The 16,021-nt window shown below is 38.7% G+C and overlaps 1 protein-coding gene across 12 annotated transcripts in view; it reads left to right on the plus strand.

The window, feature by feature from the left end:
- Positions 1–16,021, plus strand: part of TRAK1 (trafficking kinesin protein 1) — a 126,014-nt gene that overhangs the window by 88,631 nt on the left and 21,362 nt on the right. For all 12 annotated transcript variants that reach the window (XM_050937920.1, XM_050937923.1, XM_050937924.1 and 9 more), the window contains 9 exons: positions 927–1,027; positions 1,921–2,029; positions 3,390–3,468; positions 6,483–6,613; positions 7,304–7,378; positions 7,929–8,066; positions 9,339–9,415; positions 12,640–12,876; positions 13,552–13,868. In XM_050937920.1, the coding sequence (XP_050793877.1) occupies positions 927–1,027; positions 1,921–2,029; positions 3,390–3,468; positions 6,483–6,613; positions 7,304–7,378; positions 7,929–8,066; positions 9,339–9,415; positions 12,640–12,876; positions 13,552–13,868 (1,264 nt within the window). The remainder of the gene's footprint in view (positions 1–926; positions 1,028–1,920; positions 2,030–3,389; positions 3,469–6,482; positions 6,614–7,303; positions 7,379–7,928; positions 8,067–9,338; positions 9,416–12,639; positions 12,877–13,551; positions 13,869–16,021) is intronic.

Genomic DNA, 16,021 nt, shown 5'->3' on the forward strand with positions numbered 1-16,021 from the left:
ATCTAGTTAATGAATAAAATATGTGATATAATTGATGTTTTCATGTTAATAAATACTTAGAGTCCTACAGTGTTGGAGAAATAATGGGCTTCATCCTGCAAACTGTTGCTCGTGGTTAGTGGACCTCTCATCTGAGTGAGGACTTATAAAATGGGTTTTGGATTTTAGATTGTTTCTGCAGAGCTGGTAATTAGGAAATAAAAATCTACACCTTTTCATTCCTAAAATGAGCATATTTGATACAGAGTAAGATATAATAAGCATGGGATTCTATGATACCACTTCTATAGAATCACTTTTCAAAGTGCACTCAGAATCCAATAGTTCTTTGCAGTCTATGCAACACTGATGTAATGTGCACCCTATGGCAAAACCTACTAAACAGTGGATCTGCTACATTCTGCACCAACTAAAACTTTAGAGTGGTGTCCAAAGGTAACTCTATATGGAGAGAATTATGATAATCCAGTCTGAAAGTCACAAAGACAGGGATAATGGTGGCCAGGACCATGCCCAAGTGAGATGGTTATAGTCATTGTGTCAAATGCAGCAGAAAAGAAATGCTAGGCCTGATTTACCATGGCTTTACTCCATTGAAATCAATGGAGTAATGCTGATGTAAACCTGGACGGTGAATCAAGCTTGTAGAGTGAAATGAGACAGACCATTTTCCTCTCATTTCCTTTAATAGCAGTGGGTAATTGGATTCTTGCTTTCTTTAAAAAGAGAGAAAAAAAATCAAATGACTGCTTAAAGGTTTTTCAAGAAGTAAACATTGTTTCCAGTCCATTCATCAAAGTGGTACAGTGGGCTTTTGCCTAGTCTGAAGGAAACATATGAAAGATGAAAAACAAATTGATTTTAATTATTAAAAATATAAATGTGCTTGGAAGGGAAGTGATAGATTTGCGCTCTTTTTTGCTCAGGTTTCTCAGTTGCGCCATGAACTGTCCATGAAAGATGAGCTGCTTCAGTTTTATACCAGTGCTGCTGAAGAAAGTGAGCCAGAGTCCATCTGCTCAACACCGTAAGTTACCAGATCAGTTCACTTTTCCTGAATCTGAACCTTCCAGGGATAATAGTAGGAAGTTTAAGAGCAGTGTTGATACCCTTCAGGGTGGCAAAATTAATTCTGAATGGAATAAAGCTACATTCATAACTTAAACCTCCAACTTGCACCGCACATTTTCATTTGTTAATGTTAATATTGGAGTAACTGAACTGATTCAAATGTGGGGAGGGAAGGAAGAAGGAGGACGGAAGGACAGTGACATATGATACCATAGGCTACTCTAACTCACATTGGAGCTGGCACAGACCACCCCACAGGATCAGTGAGCCACCTGGCATGTACCACCCCACCATACCATCTTTCCGTTTGCAGGGGAAAATCTGGCCAAGTGATGGAAGACTCACCTGCATACTCACATTGTGTTGGCTGGCAAAGACTTGAGGCATTGCTAAAATATTATGCACTGTTTGACAGCAGAGGGAGGGGATAACGCATGGATTACAGTCTTCTCTGGACAGTTACCTGTCTGAGCAGCACGGCAGACTTTGAGGAGGCTGCCTGCCCTTGTCCACTTGTCTGCAGAGTTATTGCAGCATTCAAGTGGAGCATGTGCAACATGATTCATGAAGCTATTGTGTTATTTTTTGTAAGTCTGCATGTGAAAGTTGCTTTCTTCCTCATATCAGTGAATGAATAGCTTTCCCACAGGAAGTGGGAGGAATAAGGAAAATTGTCACGTTCATTTTTAAAATGAGATGAAAATATGTGTTGTCACAAATAACTTAGTGAAAGGTCTGAGTTTCACACAGCTCTGGCTGTTATGGGACCTCTGTTAAGCCTTTTCCCATTTGTCATTTCCACTTCATGTAAAATGGGCCTAAACTAAATGTTAATGGTTATGTTACCAGGCTGAAGAGGAATGAGTCTTCCTCCTCCGTCCAAAACTATTTTCACTTGGATTCTCTTCAAAAGAAACTCAAGGACCTTGAAGAGGAGAATGTTGTGCTTAGATCAGAGGTGAAATCACTCCCTTGTATACTTTGTTTTTAATAATTGCAGCCCTGCTTCCCTCTCCCTTTGAAAACCAGTGCTCTGCTGATGATTGTTAAAAAATATTAATGGAAACCCTCACAGAGGAGGGCTCTCTTACGTAACAGATCCCCTTGTAATATAGCACATCACCAATTTTGATCTTAAAATAGTGTTAAGAGTCCAATTGAAACCTATGCATTTCAGGAAATTCAGAGCAAAGGCTTCATGTGGAGGGGACAACATAGTGTTAAGGGACCATGTTATAGCCTAAAACTTGAGAGGGTCACGCAGGCTAAAAACAAAAAAGGTGTTAGAACATGGCTGACTGTTGCTGCACCTGCAGGTTAGCATAGGATCCTTAACCCATACCAGTGTTAGCAATAGGCACAAATGTCTTACCTAAGTCTAGAGAGAGGCAGTAATATCTTAAACTCTATATATGGCCTTAATTTGTGGGTTTCAAGTCAGGCCTTTAACATTATTTTAACATTGTTTTTTGTGGATTCCTCTTTTTCCTTTCATTTTGGGACTGTTCAAAAGAATAAAAAACATGTATGTGGTTGATGGAGTCCGTCAGAATTAATATATGTTCGTTGTGACGGCCACGTACCAGATAAATAATTACATTTGTGAATTTTCAATGCAGTTTTTGAACTTCAAGTATTTGGGGATATGTCATAATTTGCAAACTCTCATTGGTGTTTAGACGAAATACCATTCTCAGATTCACAAATTAACTTTCCATCACAAATGTAAGTCGCTCTTCTATAAAATATGTTTTGATCAAAGTGCAATCTGCTGCACCTTTATTATGAAAACACCCAGGGAAGATAAGTAGTGTAAATATTATGTTGTGGGTATTGTGAGGGTAATTAAGGTGGGGCTGGAAGTGAAAGTCTTCTGGCATCAGGGGTTATAAAAACACTTTACACTTAAGTCCAATTGCATATCCAATGCTTTGGATGAAATGTAAAATATAGTGTTTAATTTAAATATGTAATATCTTCATCTATTTTAGAGATCTCAAAACGTATCTGTTCCTAGTTGATCAATTTATACATTGTGTACTCCCTGCATGTGGTTATGGTCATCTTCATTCCTGTTAGAATAGTGACACCTAGTGGTGCAAATTTCTGCATCAAATCTGTGGGTGCTAAATGTTCATTTGGTCCCTTTTTTTAGAGATTAAGAGGAGACCAGGGGAGTTGGGGTTTTCTCACTGTCTTCCTAGAGTTGCGATTTAAAAAAAGGATTTGCTTTTTTGAAGCAAATGGAAACACTGCAACAGATTAGGAAACAACCAAGATGCTAATGTGCCATATTTTGATGTGGACCTTTTGAACAGGCCTGTCAGCTGAAGACTGAAACAATTACTTATGAAGAGAAAGAACAGCAGCTTGTAAATGACTGTGTAAAAGAGCTGAGTATGTCCTTTTTTTTTTCTCCTTTTTCACATCTGACGTTGTTGTGTTCAGTGTTGTTGTAACCATGTGGATCCCAGGATATTAGAGAGACAAGGTGGGTGAGGTAGGATCTTTTATTGGACCAACTTCTGTTAGTGAGAGAGACAAGCTTTTGAGCTACACCAAGCTCTTTCTCAGGTCTGGGAAAGGCACTGTTTTTATATTTAGCTGTGACACTCTGGATGCCTTTCCCAGATCTAAGGAACAGCACTGTGTAGCTCAAAAGCTTGCCTCTTATCACTAACAGAAGTGGGTTGGATAAAAGAGTTTACCTCATCCACCCTGTCCCTGTAATTATTGTGTTCAGCCACATTTAGATTGAGCTGTAAATTCATACATTTAAATGAGTCATTTACCCTGTGGTTCTTCATTACCTTACTAGTATTATCTGTCTCTCTTCTAAGACTGCTCATGAGAAGAGAAACAAAATACTAAAAGTCCCTGCACTCTTGTCACTTTTCTACCTTTACTTTATGAAATAATGTGGGAGAAAGGCAGAGCCATCTTTCAGACTGTCAGTTTTACATTTCATATTGGAATTACATCACTTAGGCCACATTTAATGTCAAGATAATTCAGCTTTAAGTACAAGTCCTTGAACTAAAATGTAACATTAGAATATATCTACAGTATCCATATGAAGACATAATGATCAGGCATTGAAAGAGATGGAAACTTTCAGATGATTTATTAGTAGGCTTGGCAGAATTTGATTATTTTTTTTTATAGCTTCAGTGGATAATATTGATAACATCAGTGTTTACTTGTAAGCATTTTATCCATTTTAAATTTTCACAGTTGTGTGAAATTATGGGTTTTAAGTTTTTGGTTTTTTATTTAAATGTTCGGAGTTGGGAGTAAATATGGGGGAGTCAGAATTATTTAATGGCATTGAGGCATCACATGTCAAAATATAAGAAGTAAATACAATTAAATCAAGTAATCAGACCTGTTTTTGCTATTCATTCACTAGTCCATTTGTAACAAGCGTAATTCAAAGCTGAAATCACAAGATTCTAACTCTTAAGTTTTCAAGCAGCATTTTTCTTTCTTTGCCTGTCTGTATATATGGATAATTGTCAATGAAAATATTTTTTCATTGGTTTGTATGTGTACAGTGAAATGGACATTTACGTATAAAAGTCTAATCTTTCCAATCCTACTTATTAGGTACCAATGCACAACAGACAATTTAGGCTTAAAGAGAATGTGCATAACATTTTTATTTAAAGATACGTTTCTTCCTCTTAGTGAGTGAGGGTAGGTGAATACATTAGCATTTCTTCCCTATGATTAACAAGAAAATACCAGTTCAGCTTTATTATGATACATGCAGAGGTAGCCAAAGTGCAGCTCACTGAGTGCTACAGTAGCTGCTTGAACTTGATGAAGCAGTGTATGCTGGGACTTGCAGTTTTTCTGGGCCACACCTATGTATTATAGATGACAGCTGCTGCATTTTGTTCCATTTGATTTAAATTAAGTGCAGCCTTCAGGCTCCTAGCAGGCTGACAGTGTCTCCTCTGCTGGCAAAGTTTGGATGTTCCAGTGTTACAGGACTATCTTCTCTAAATATGTTCTTACTTTTCTATCAGGTGAAGCATCAGGCTCAAAGAACGTAAAACACAGCAGGACTTGCACCATTACGATCGCAACTTTATGCATGAAATAAAACTATTTTCAGGCATTCTAAAACTTCTTGTATGAAGTTGAACTGGATCTCATTTACTGCACAGTTAGTGGGAAAGTGGCCATGAAATTATCGTTAATGCAAAAGTTTGCTTTAAGCCTAATTTCCACTGCAAGACACTAAAAAAATGCCCTAATCTTAGAAATGTAGGACGGGATGGGACTTCAATAGGTCAAGTAGTCCAGTGCCCTGCACTGTGGCAGGACTAAGTACTATCTAGACCAGGGGTCAGCAACCTGCAGCACACACGTCAATGGTGGCACGCAAGCCGATTTTTAGTGATGCTCTACTGCCAGCCTGAGTCCTGGCCGCCAGCCCCACTCAGCCTGCTACCTGCCTGGATGAACGGAACCCTTGGCCGGCAGCAGGCCAAGCGGGGCTGGCGGCTGGGACCCCGACTGACAGGAGCCAGCAGACAGAACCCCATACCGGGAGCGGGCTGAGCCACTCGGCCTGCAGCCAGTCTGGGGTTCGGGCCGCCGGCCCCACTTACTTTGCTGCACTATTATTTACTTTACATACAATAATAGTTTAGTTATATAATATAGACTTGTAGAGAGAGACCTTCTAAAAACGTTAAAATGTATAACTGGCACGCAAAACCTTAAATTACAGTGAATAAATGAAGACTTGGCACCTCACTTCTGAAAGGTTGCCGACCCCTGATCTAGACCATACCAGACAGGTGTTTGACTAACCTCTTCTTAAAAAGCTCCAATAATCACAATTCCACAACCTCACTAGGAGTGCTTAACAACCCTGACAGTTAGGAAGTTCTTCCTAATGTCTGACCTAAATCTCTTGCTGCAATTTAATCTAATGTACCTATCTTTCTGTTGTTGAGAGAGACAGGTTTGACCTGGCTGCTTAACATGTTTGAATATTACAGTGAAACCCAGTTACAGTGAAATAGAATGAATGTTTTGAATTTTCAGTGCATTTCAATGTGCAAACAATTTTACAGTGAGTCTTACTATTGAACTTTACTATTTATATCACAGTTTAATATACAGCCTTGGTACACTATCTTCACTGTATTTGCAAGATGTCAGTTTTGCCCACAATAGAAAATCTTGCTAGCAAGTATACAGCTCACATTGCAGCATCGATCCTCTATATTTTTAAATATTTTTGTTGTTGTTTTTGTTGTTGTTAATGTCTCTTTGAGAAAGTGTCTTTCCACATTTTGGAAAAAGATTCTGCTGCATTAAGCAACATTCTTCAAAAAGTACCTCTTTTTATAGACAGTGGGCATTGAGTTGTGATTGCTTCTCTCTTGTTAAAGGGGATGCAAACATCCAGATTTCCAGTATCTCGGAGGAGTTAGCAAAGAAAACTGAGGATGCTGCCCGGCAGCAGGAAGAGATCACCCATCTTCTTTCTCAGATAGTTGATCTACAGAAAAAGGCAAAATCTGTAAGCAATACTGTTTATTACACCCCTTAGGAACTTTTCCTTTCTCTCCCATATGTGGCAGTCTTGTTTGACTTTAAATCTCTTGCATGGTCATTTTTTAATGTAAAAAGCAGACCTGCCTTTAAGGCTTTTCTTATAGAAAGATATGGATACCTGATTTACCCATTTCGTATTAAATATAATGCATCAAAAACAATGGTTAAATTCATCTTGAGTAAATAGAGGTGATATTCTGACATTGATTTCAGCAGAGTAGGATTTCACCATAGGTGTTTCAGATAAAGGATATCCATTGATTTCCCAGAGCCTAGATGTGAATTTGAAAGGAGAGAAATATTTTAATACTAGATGCAATCTCATGACCCTCTAGCCAATGCAGATACATATATACACCTCTACCCCAATATAACATGAATTCAGATATAACGCAGTAGAGCAGCGCTCCGGGGGGGCGGGGCTGCGCACTCTGGCGGATCAAAGCAAGTTAGATATAACGCGGTTTCACCTATAATGCAATAAGATTTTTTGGCTCCCGAGAACAGCGTTATATTGGGGTAGAGGTGTAATATAAATGTCCCACAGGAAGGAGAGTGGGAGAATTTCACTATTCACATAATTAACAGTTGTCCTGGGAAAAAAAACATATAATCCATTGTATTAGTGTGTCCACCACTGTTTGATATATTTTAGTGTGCAGTCGAAAATGAAGAACTTGTCCAGCATTTGGGAGCAGCTAAAGATGCCCAGCGTCAGCTCACGGCAGAAGTAAGTATCGTGGGTAATACTAGAGTGATTTGGTAATAGGACAGCAGCTTTTCACTTCTAAATTACCAGTTTAATCCAACCAAGACTACTAATGACAAAAAAAGCTTTTGGCCCCTCATGACTGGTCTATGTGAAATGAGTTCTTGGTCCCAGTCCATTTCTCGATGCAGCAATGCATTCCTCTCACAGGTCCCTGTTCCCATAAACATATGTACCAGTGTGTCCGCGCGCGCACACAATTGACATGAAATGGCGATCTTGTTAGCCATCTTGGGAAAACAAGGATTGAAATGGGGTAGGAGGTATAACTACCTTCTGCACCTGTCGTGGTTGGCACCTTCAGGTTATGGATTAGGCCTATTAGCAGAGTGAAAGACGACCTGGGGAAATTTGCGTTTACTGTACTCACAAAGAACAATCCAAAATTTCGGATAAATACAGCATTTATTCTCTTTTTAAACAGTTTCCCACCCCCAGTAGTTAAAGTAATTGTGGCACTTGCAGGGCTATTGTGCAGCCGTGGGAATCTTTCTGACTATGCTTGTTACAGTTGCGGGAGCTGGAAGACAAGTATGCAGAGTGCATGGAAATGCTTCATGAGGCGCAGGAGGAGCTGAAGAACCTTCGGAACAAGACGATGCCAAATGCCATATCACGTCGCTACCACTCGCTGGGCCTCTTCCCCATGGTGAGATGATGTTTAAATGTTCTTGTACAGTGCCCCGCATAATGGGTTTATGATCAGCGTGAAATCTCAAAGCGTTACTACAATACAAATAATGAAAAAAATACTACATAAACATTTTCCAGAGCAATTTTGCCATGTTACACTGGCCTGGATCTCTGAAGTAATTCCATTGATCTCAGTGGCACAGATTTACCGAGTGACTGCAGTGAAGATGTGTGAGTTACACCAGTGTAACTAAGCAGCAGAATCTGGCTCTCTGTCATTTTCTCAATTTCTCACTGTTTCTCCATTTCCCGCTATCGAGAGAGCAATAAAAAAACTTCTTTTGACTAGAGCATCTTCGTACACACATAGCAGATCCCCAGTAAAGTTTGTAGTTTGCTATTTTTACATTTCCTTTTTAATATCAAGTATGGGCCAATTTAAAACACATTTAAGATCCAGGTCTCCTCAAATACAACTGGTTATTGTACAAATGCAGCTGGTAGCTTCTTGTGAAATGCATGAGGTAAGAAGGAGTTGTATGCTTCGTTACATTTTTTTTTTCCAGTCACTTAGGATGTTGGATGTTAAGCATTTAATGGACTTGGGGACTTACTAGCATTTAACTAAGCAATAATAAAAATGTGGTCCATTTTAGGGGATTAGTATCCAGCTGTAAAGACTTGATGACTCAAAGTCCAGCCCAGAGCTTTTAAACACTGCTGAGACACTAATAGCCTTGGAAACACATTGTGCCAAGGTAGTCATTACAATTTTATAAGAAGTACATTAAAAAAAGAAACCTGTGAAAATATTCTAGTTTTAGTGTGTGAAAGAAAAAGTGGGGGAAAACCCACCCACTCTACTATTAAATATGTAATGACTTGTACATGAAGGGAAGCATGATTTTATGCCAGAAATACAGGACTGGAAGTCAGGAGATGTATGTGTATAGGTGATAACAGAACCTACATTTTCTTGGCATCTTTGAACAAGTCACTTAACCTCTCTGTGCCTCCATTTCCTCATCTCATCTTCTCTACCTTGCAGTGGCATTGTGATGCCATTTGCAATAATGTTTGTAAAGTGCTCATCCGATGGTAGGCACTATAGAAGTACAAATAGTAATTATTATTTGTTATTACATCGGCTATTCAGATTTTTTGATTAGTCTACCAACACTGAAATCAGTTTTTAATTTTAGAACTTCTTGCTAGAAATCTAGAAATCTTACTAAATGGTGGGAATATTAATTTCATGATATGACAAGAGTTTGTTTGTTTTTGATAGGACTCTTTGGCAGCAGAGATAGAAGGATCAATGCGAAAAGAACTGCAACTGGATGAGCCAGACTCTCCTGACATAACGTAGGATCAATACAAGTGGTTCCTATATTCTGTTTAAAAAAAAAAGTTGATGCAATTGATTATATCCAAAATGTATTACCATTTGACAGAAGAATAATGACCCCAGGGTGAAATGAAGAATCTTTCTAAATCCAGTTCCTAGTGGGACTGTTGTCCACATTACAAAAATCGTCATCGCTGTAGATACTTGCTTGTTTTTCCAAGAAAAAATAGTAGGCCTGGAAGCTGAGCTGCCCTCTCATCCCTAGAGGTGGTTCCTCTAGGTCAGGGTTGAGGAACATTGACATTGTGGTTTGGGGAAACTTTCACTGTTGTGGATAAAGGACTCTCGTCTTCAATTTTGCTGTCTTACATTTTTCAGTAGTGCTAAACCCATATTTTAAAAAGATACATTTAAAAATAAAGCATCTTTTAGTGAAACATGGAGCCATCAAATCATTTTTTCTCCAGAAAGTATGCAGGCTGAAAGCATGACTTGTCAACTGTGCCATGCATTTTGAATGGTTGCATTTAACATGTTTCCTCATTTTCCTGTTTCATTCTAATTGTGAAGTTTACAAGGGTTCTGCTCTATAAGAGCCTTTTTAATACAAGAGATACAACCATGCCACTTGATAGAACACTTTAAGTGACCTGACACGTTATAATACAGTTTGGGCTTGCCTGTGTAGATCTGATTTAAATTGTGTTAAAACCACTTTACAGATTTCTATAGATCAGGTTAAAAGGTTGCAACATCCTTTGGTCTCATCGACATAGGCAAGACCAAAGTGTTTAATAATACTGCCACCTGGCATTGTAAAATCTGCTATGTAAATTTGCCCTATGAGTTCTTGTAAACTTCTCTGTGGCCTGGTCCACACTACGTTGTTAAACCGATTTTAACAGCATTAAATCGATTTAACGCTGTACCCGTCCACACTACAATGCACTTTAAATTGATTTCTGTACTCCTCCCCAACGAGAGGAGTAACGCTAAAATCGATATTAACATATCGATTTAGGGTTAGTGTGGCCGCAAATCGAAGTTATTGGCCGGATAGTTATAGTGATAGCTACCCACAGTGCAACGCTCTGGAAATCGATGCTAGCCTCGGACCATGGACGCACACCGCCGAATTAATGTGCCTAGTGTGGATGCGTGCAATCGACTTTATAATATCTGCTTAATAAAACCGGTTTAAGTCAATTCGAAATTATCCTGTAGTGTAGACGTACCCTGAGTTGGTCTTGTGGAAGATTAGATTAAATAGCTAAATTGGAGGTTTGGAAGGAAATGTTTGGTGTCTTGTCCATAATCATTGGGCAGGGGCAGGAGTGGAAACCTATTGCCTGCTTGTTTTTTTTGTAGGTCCCCCTGAAGGAAGGTATGGCAAGATGTGATCTTTTAATGATACATTTCCCCCTGAAATGATTGCTTTAATTCTTATGTGATGGAAATGTGTATACTGAGACGGGGAGTGAAAGGGATAATCTTGAACTGTTACCCTATTAGACTTGCCTGAGTGATGATTTGGGGTGAGTCACTTGGGCCCCTCTCTTCACTTGGGAGTAATAGCAGAAATTTCCATCGGTGTGCTCACTGAGTGTGCATCTCAAGTGAGAGTCTTCATGCAGACAAGGCCTCCTCACATTCTGACATTTTTTCCTCCCATGTCCATTAAACCTGTTAAGAGTGGTAGCGGCAGTGACAATATATTTATCTAAAATTCCCAACTGTAAACAAGATCTTGGTTTGAGGTAAGGTGAGTGCAGCGCTATTGTTCATTCCAGAGCCTAAATCCGTTGTAGACCAAGGTTGGTACCACCTGACAAAAAAGAAAAGGCCTTGTCAACTGATGTAAATTGTATATAATCTGCACCAAGTTTAAGAAGCCTTCACTTTTATAAATAGGTGAGGTAATTTGAAGTAAACTAATGTTAATTAGGAGAACCTGATAGAGCTGTATCCTGACTTAGGCTGAGCTTTCCAAAGAAGAGAGAGAGAGTGAAAGATGAAGCCCTGATTCAACAGAACACTTAACTTCAAGTACTTTAAGTGCACTTTGAGTCTGAGCCTATAAGCACAAATGAAGCTTGAACAAAATGAAACCATGTGTTTCTCATACAAATGCCATGGGACCTGATTTCCTCCCCACGCGCCGATGTAACTCCACTGAGGCCTGACTTACATTTGTCTGAATGAAAAGAGACTCAAGCTCCATTCATATAGGTCAAACACCCCAAAAATAAGTTTGTAGGTCTTGTTTAATGTACTTCTTCATCCAGAGATTTTTACTGCATGTAATTAATGTTTTGTGCCACCACTACCAACCCCCTCCAGTTACTTGTCAGTGAAATATTATCTGTATTATCCACTCTGTCTCTTTACATTACCTTGTAAAGGATATGTTTGCCCTTGTTAATAGTGAACAAAAAAAAGGCAAAAAATCCTCTTGGACAACATCACACTATTTTAGGGCTGCTCGCACTTTTGTGAGATACTTACGGCATGTTATTGTAGAGTTTCTGCACTAAGGACACAGCTGTTCAATACTCACCAATTGGACAAACAAATATAAATCATGACAAAGCTTGTGTGAATCTCCCAATGAATTATTATACCCTTGCACTCTAACTGTGGAAAATGGAAGGGGGTGGGGGATGAAAGGAGAGGCTACATAAGTGTGTAGTCTGAATGCTGGTTGAACCATGCGGTGGGGCCTCTTGTGACATGCCACCTGCAGTGGAACAGGTTTATTTTTTTAATCTCTCAAAACTTCCCCCCTTATTTAACTCTTGAATGAAAACAGTTATAAAGTCAGGAGGACTATGGAAAAAGAGAGAACTTCAAAAGTAAGTCAGAATTGAAGCTTACCAGCCTTGACAGCATTTCTCTACTGACTTGCTGCATCCTCTCCCTGCATATGAAATAAACTATTTTAAAAAAAGACAAGGTTACAATAGGCCAAGACCTAATGTTTCAAAATTGAATTGTACTTCAGAATTTATGAGAGAATGTTACATGGTTTGGCTAGAATGTTGTTTTGGCACAAATCATGTTTTGGAAACTTGACTATTGCAAGTATCAGACCCAAAGTATGTTAGGAAAGGTGTCAAGACTGGTTGTGTAACTGTGATATAATTGATCAATACTGAGCCATTCCTGTTTCTCTGATATTCAGTATTTTAAGGCACAGTTTTTCTTGGTGTGGTGGTTACTGACTGTCCGTGTATTTTATCAGTCACCAGAAACGGGTCTTTGAGACTGTGAGAAACATAAACCAGGTTGTCAAGCAGAGATCCCTGACTCCTTCTCCAATGAATATCCCAGGATCTAACCAGTCTTCTGCAATGAACTCAGTCATTTCTAGCTGTACCAGCACTCCACGTTCCAGTTTCTATGGGGGAGACATCTCCAACAATGTGATAGACAACAAGACCAACAGCATCATTCTAGAAACAGAATCCTCTGACGTTGGGTCAGTACTACCTAGCTAGGCTGCACTGTTGTTTTCTAATATATATATGAGGCAGGCAAAGCATTTAAATGTTTCTCTCTCTTTCCTTTAAATCATTTGTCACAGTTAACATAATGGCCTACATTTTATAAAGTTCCTAGATGGTGTGCATCAATGTTTGAGTGCTCAACTTGAGATAACATGATAAAGGGAGCCTGATTTTCAGTGCAACAGAATGAGGCATCTAAAATGACTAGTCACTTTTGAAAATGCAAGCCAACATTCTTAACAAATGATATTTGACCAGTTTGAATTGACATGTGAGAGGTTTGTTCTACATGCAGTTACAGCTAACTCTCTTGATCCTAAAGAAGGTGAAGGTGACTTCTAAAAACTTGTAAGTAAAACTAGTCAGGGCCTTGCTTTTCATTCAGTATTTGTTTTTCCCCAGAATGCTTTACAACACAGAGCATACCTTTTAGTAAAATGCTTATTATTAAAACAGTTCATAAAACAAGACTTGGAAACCATTTTAAAGACAAGACAAGTGTGTCCTCTCAGACTTCACTGTAAGATTAGCATATCTGAGATGTGATAAGTGTAAAACGGTGGTGGTGGTTGAATGCCTGGGAAATAGTAGATGAATTTTAAGCTGTTTTAAGCTTTTCTCTTTCTTTTTTTTCCTGTTGTATTTAGAAATGAAGACAAGAATAAGAAGCCTGGAACTCCAGGAACACCTGGTTCTACTGACTTGGAGACAGCTCTTCGAAGGCTGTCCCTTCGGCGAGAGAATTACCTCTCAGAGCGGAGGTTCTTTGAAGAAGAGCAGGAAAGGAAGTTGCGGGAACTGGCGGAGAAGGGTGAACTCCATAGTGGTTCCATTACACCAACAGAAAGCATCATGTCATTGGGAACTCACTCCAGGTTTTCAGAATTCACTGGTTATTCAGGAATGTCCATCAGCAGTCGCTCCTACCTGCCAGAGAAGCTTCAGATTGTGAAGCCCCTTGAAGGTGAAAATAAAGGGCCTCGGCCTTTATCTGTCCTTCTTAGTGACTCTCTGTGGTCTCTTATCCATCACCGGAAAGCAGGAAATCTCTGTAATACGTACTCTTTTTACTTTAGAGATAGTCATCCTCGTTGTTGGTTTGAACTCTTTTAAAACTAAAATTTCCCCATAAGCCTTAAAAGAAGGTTCATTGCATAAAAACATAAATCACACCACACAGAGTATAGTCAAGAACACATAGTTCAAAAATACTACAGTAGAGCCGACATATAATGGAACTGAATCCTACTACTAATGTTTCATGCACATTATGTATGCATAGAGTATTGGGGTGTTGCAGGGGAGTTGTGAAAGTATCTAAATTTATCAGAGCAGACCTGGGGAGCATCTGACCCAATCCTGAAAACAGGTATGCATGTTAATATTTTTATTCTCGCGAGTAGTCCTGTTGGTTTTGATGGAACTACTGACATGAGTAAGTAAGTGTTTGCAGGATTGAGTCTCAACTTTTTTACCTCTGGGCCTGAATTCAAAAACAGTAAAGGCTTTGGTCTCACGTGTAAATGACTTGTTAGATCTCAGCCAAGCTATTTATATTTCTCCCCATCACAAAACAAAGCAAGGTAATTGGTGGTCTGTACTCAGGACTAGAATATCAGTGCTGTTGCTTTTCAGGGCTTAAAGCACGTTTCTGTCAATGTGCTGTGTGTGCCTGGCTCTATTGAATGCTTTCAGTTTTCATCAGCTGTTTTGCCATAGTGTGATTTCATGTCTGCAATTATGTAGGAGCCTCCCTTCTGCTTAGGTTTTTTTTTGTTCTTTGTTTTTGTGGTTTTTGTTTTTTATGGAACTACTATTTCATGGAGTGGTCCATGCACGTTTTAATTTCACCAGTGAACTTGCAGCATTTCCTTTTAAAAATAGAATTAATGCATCTTCAAGCAGTGTTTCTCAGACAGAGCTTTTCTCATAATTATTTTCAATGGAGATAAAGCTTATTTTTTTCTGGGAAGAAATTGTCATGCTGCACGTACTCAGATGACACTATAATCATAGTACTTAAAGTGTCCTCTTTTTATGTGGTATCATTTCTGTTTTCATGATTGCTTTCATATAGTAACCATTTGAAGTTCTTGTATTGCTTTTAGAAAAGGGATGTTCAAACTTCACTTAACACATGTATTGGTTGCTAACATTGTAATAGGTTTCTGTCATCCAGCTATATCCTTGCTTTTTCCTTCAATAAACTCTTTCAGTCTTCATGATCTTTCTATCTGTCTGTCTTTTTAATTTTCTCAGACTTGCTCCATGTTCTTCTTGGGAGCATGCTGTGAGAGGAGCAAGGAAAGGGTATTGTTCTTACCAGATCATTGTGTCTCCCTTGAAACTTCTTGAACATTTTCAGCACATTTTTCACAGTCCCTTAGTAACATGTGCTTGTATCTCTGTCCATTTCTAAGTTTAATTATATACCATCTTTTAAAAAATAAGTGATTGGGATTCCATCTACCATTCAGATTAGATTCTTCTCCTTTACATTTTTTATTTAAATTTAGAAAAAAAATGGATCATTATTTTGGAGCAAATACGTATTGAATATTTTTTCCCTGCCTAACAAGTGTAATTCACTATATCTTTACTGAATTTTGTTATTCAGTAGTAATTAGTGTGTTTTTATCTTAAGAGTATATGTGCCATAGATATCCAAACAAATTACAGTCAATGCTTTGTTAATCACTTCTAATTTAGGTGATTTCTATTCCTTTGAAACAGTGTTGTAAATCACAGTGAAAGAAATAGTGGGTTACACTTAGTGGTGAAGACATTATTCCCATTCTCCTCTTCCCTTTAATCAGGTATGGCTAAAAAGGGGAAATACTTTTAGACAATAGTGGGGCTATCTCTTTGTATTGTATCAGATTATTTGTTTGGTTTTGGTTCATCTTTTTTTTCTTCTTAATCCAGTTTCCTTAGTTTTCTGTATCCGTAGCATCTTGCACCATAAGCGTTATGTGTGACTCCACAAATCCACTGAGAGGATGCATTCATGGCTCTGTCATTCATTATCCATCTATCAATGATGGCACCTTCATGGTGTTTCCTGGCTTCCCTTGGCCCACACAGTACACAGATCAAATTGCTTCTCAGCTTTGGTCT

The sequence above is a fragment of the Gopherus flavomarginatus genome, chromosome 2, assembly GCF_025201925.1.
Source record: "Gopherus flavomarginatus isolate rGopFla2 chromosome 2, rGopFla2.mat.asm, whole genome shotgun sequence".
Classification (NCBI taxonomy): domain Eukaryota; kingdom Metazoa; phylum Chordata; order Testudines; family Testudinidae; genus Gopherus; species Gopherus flavomarginatus.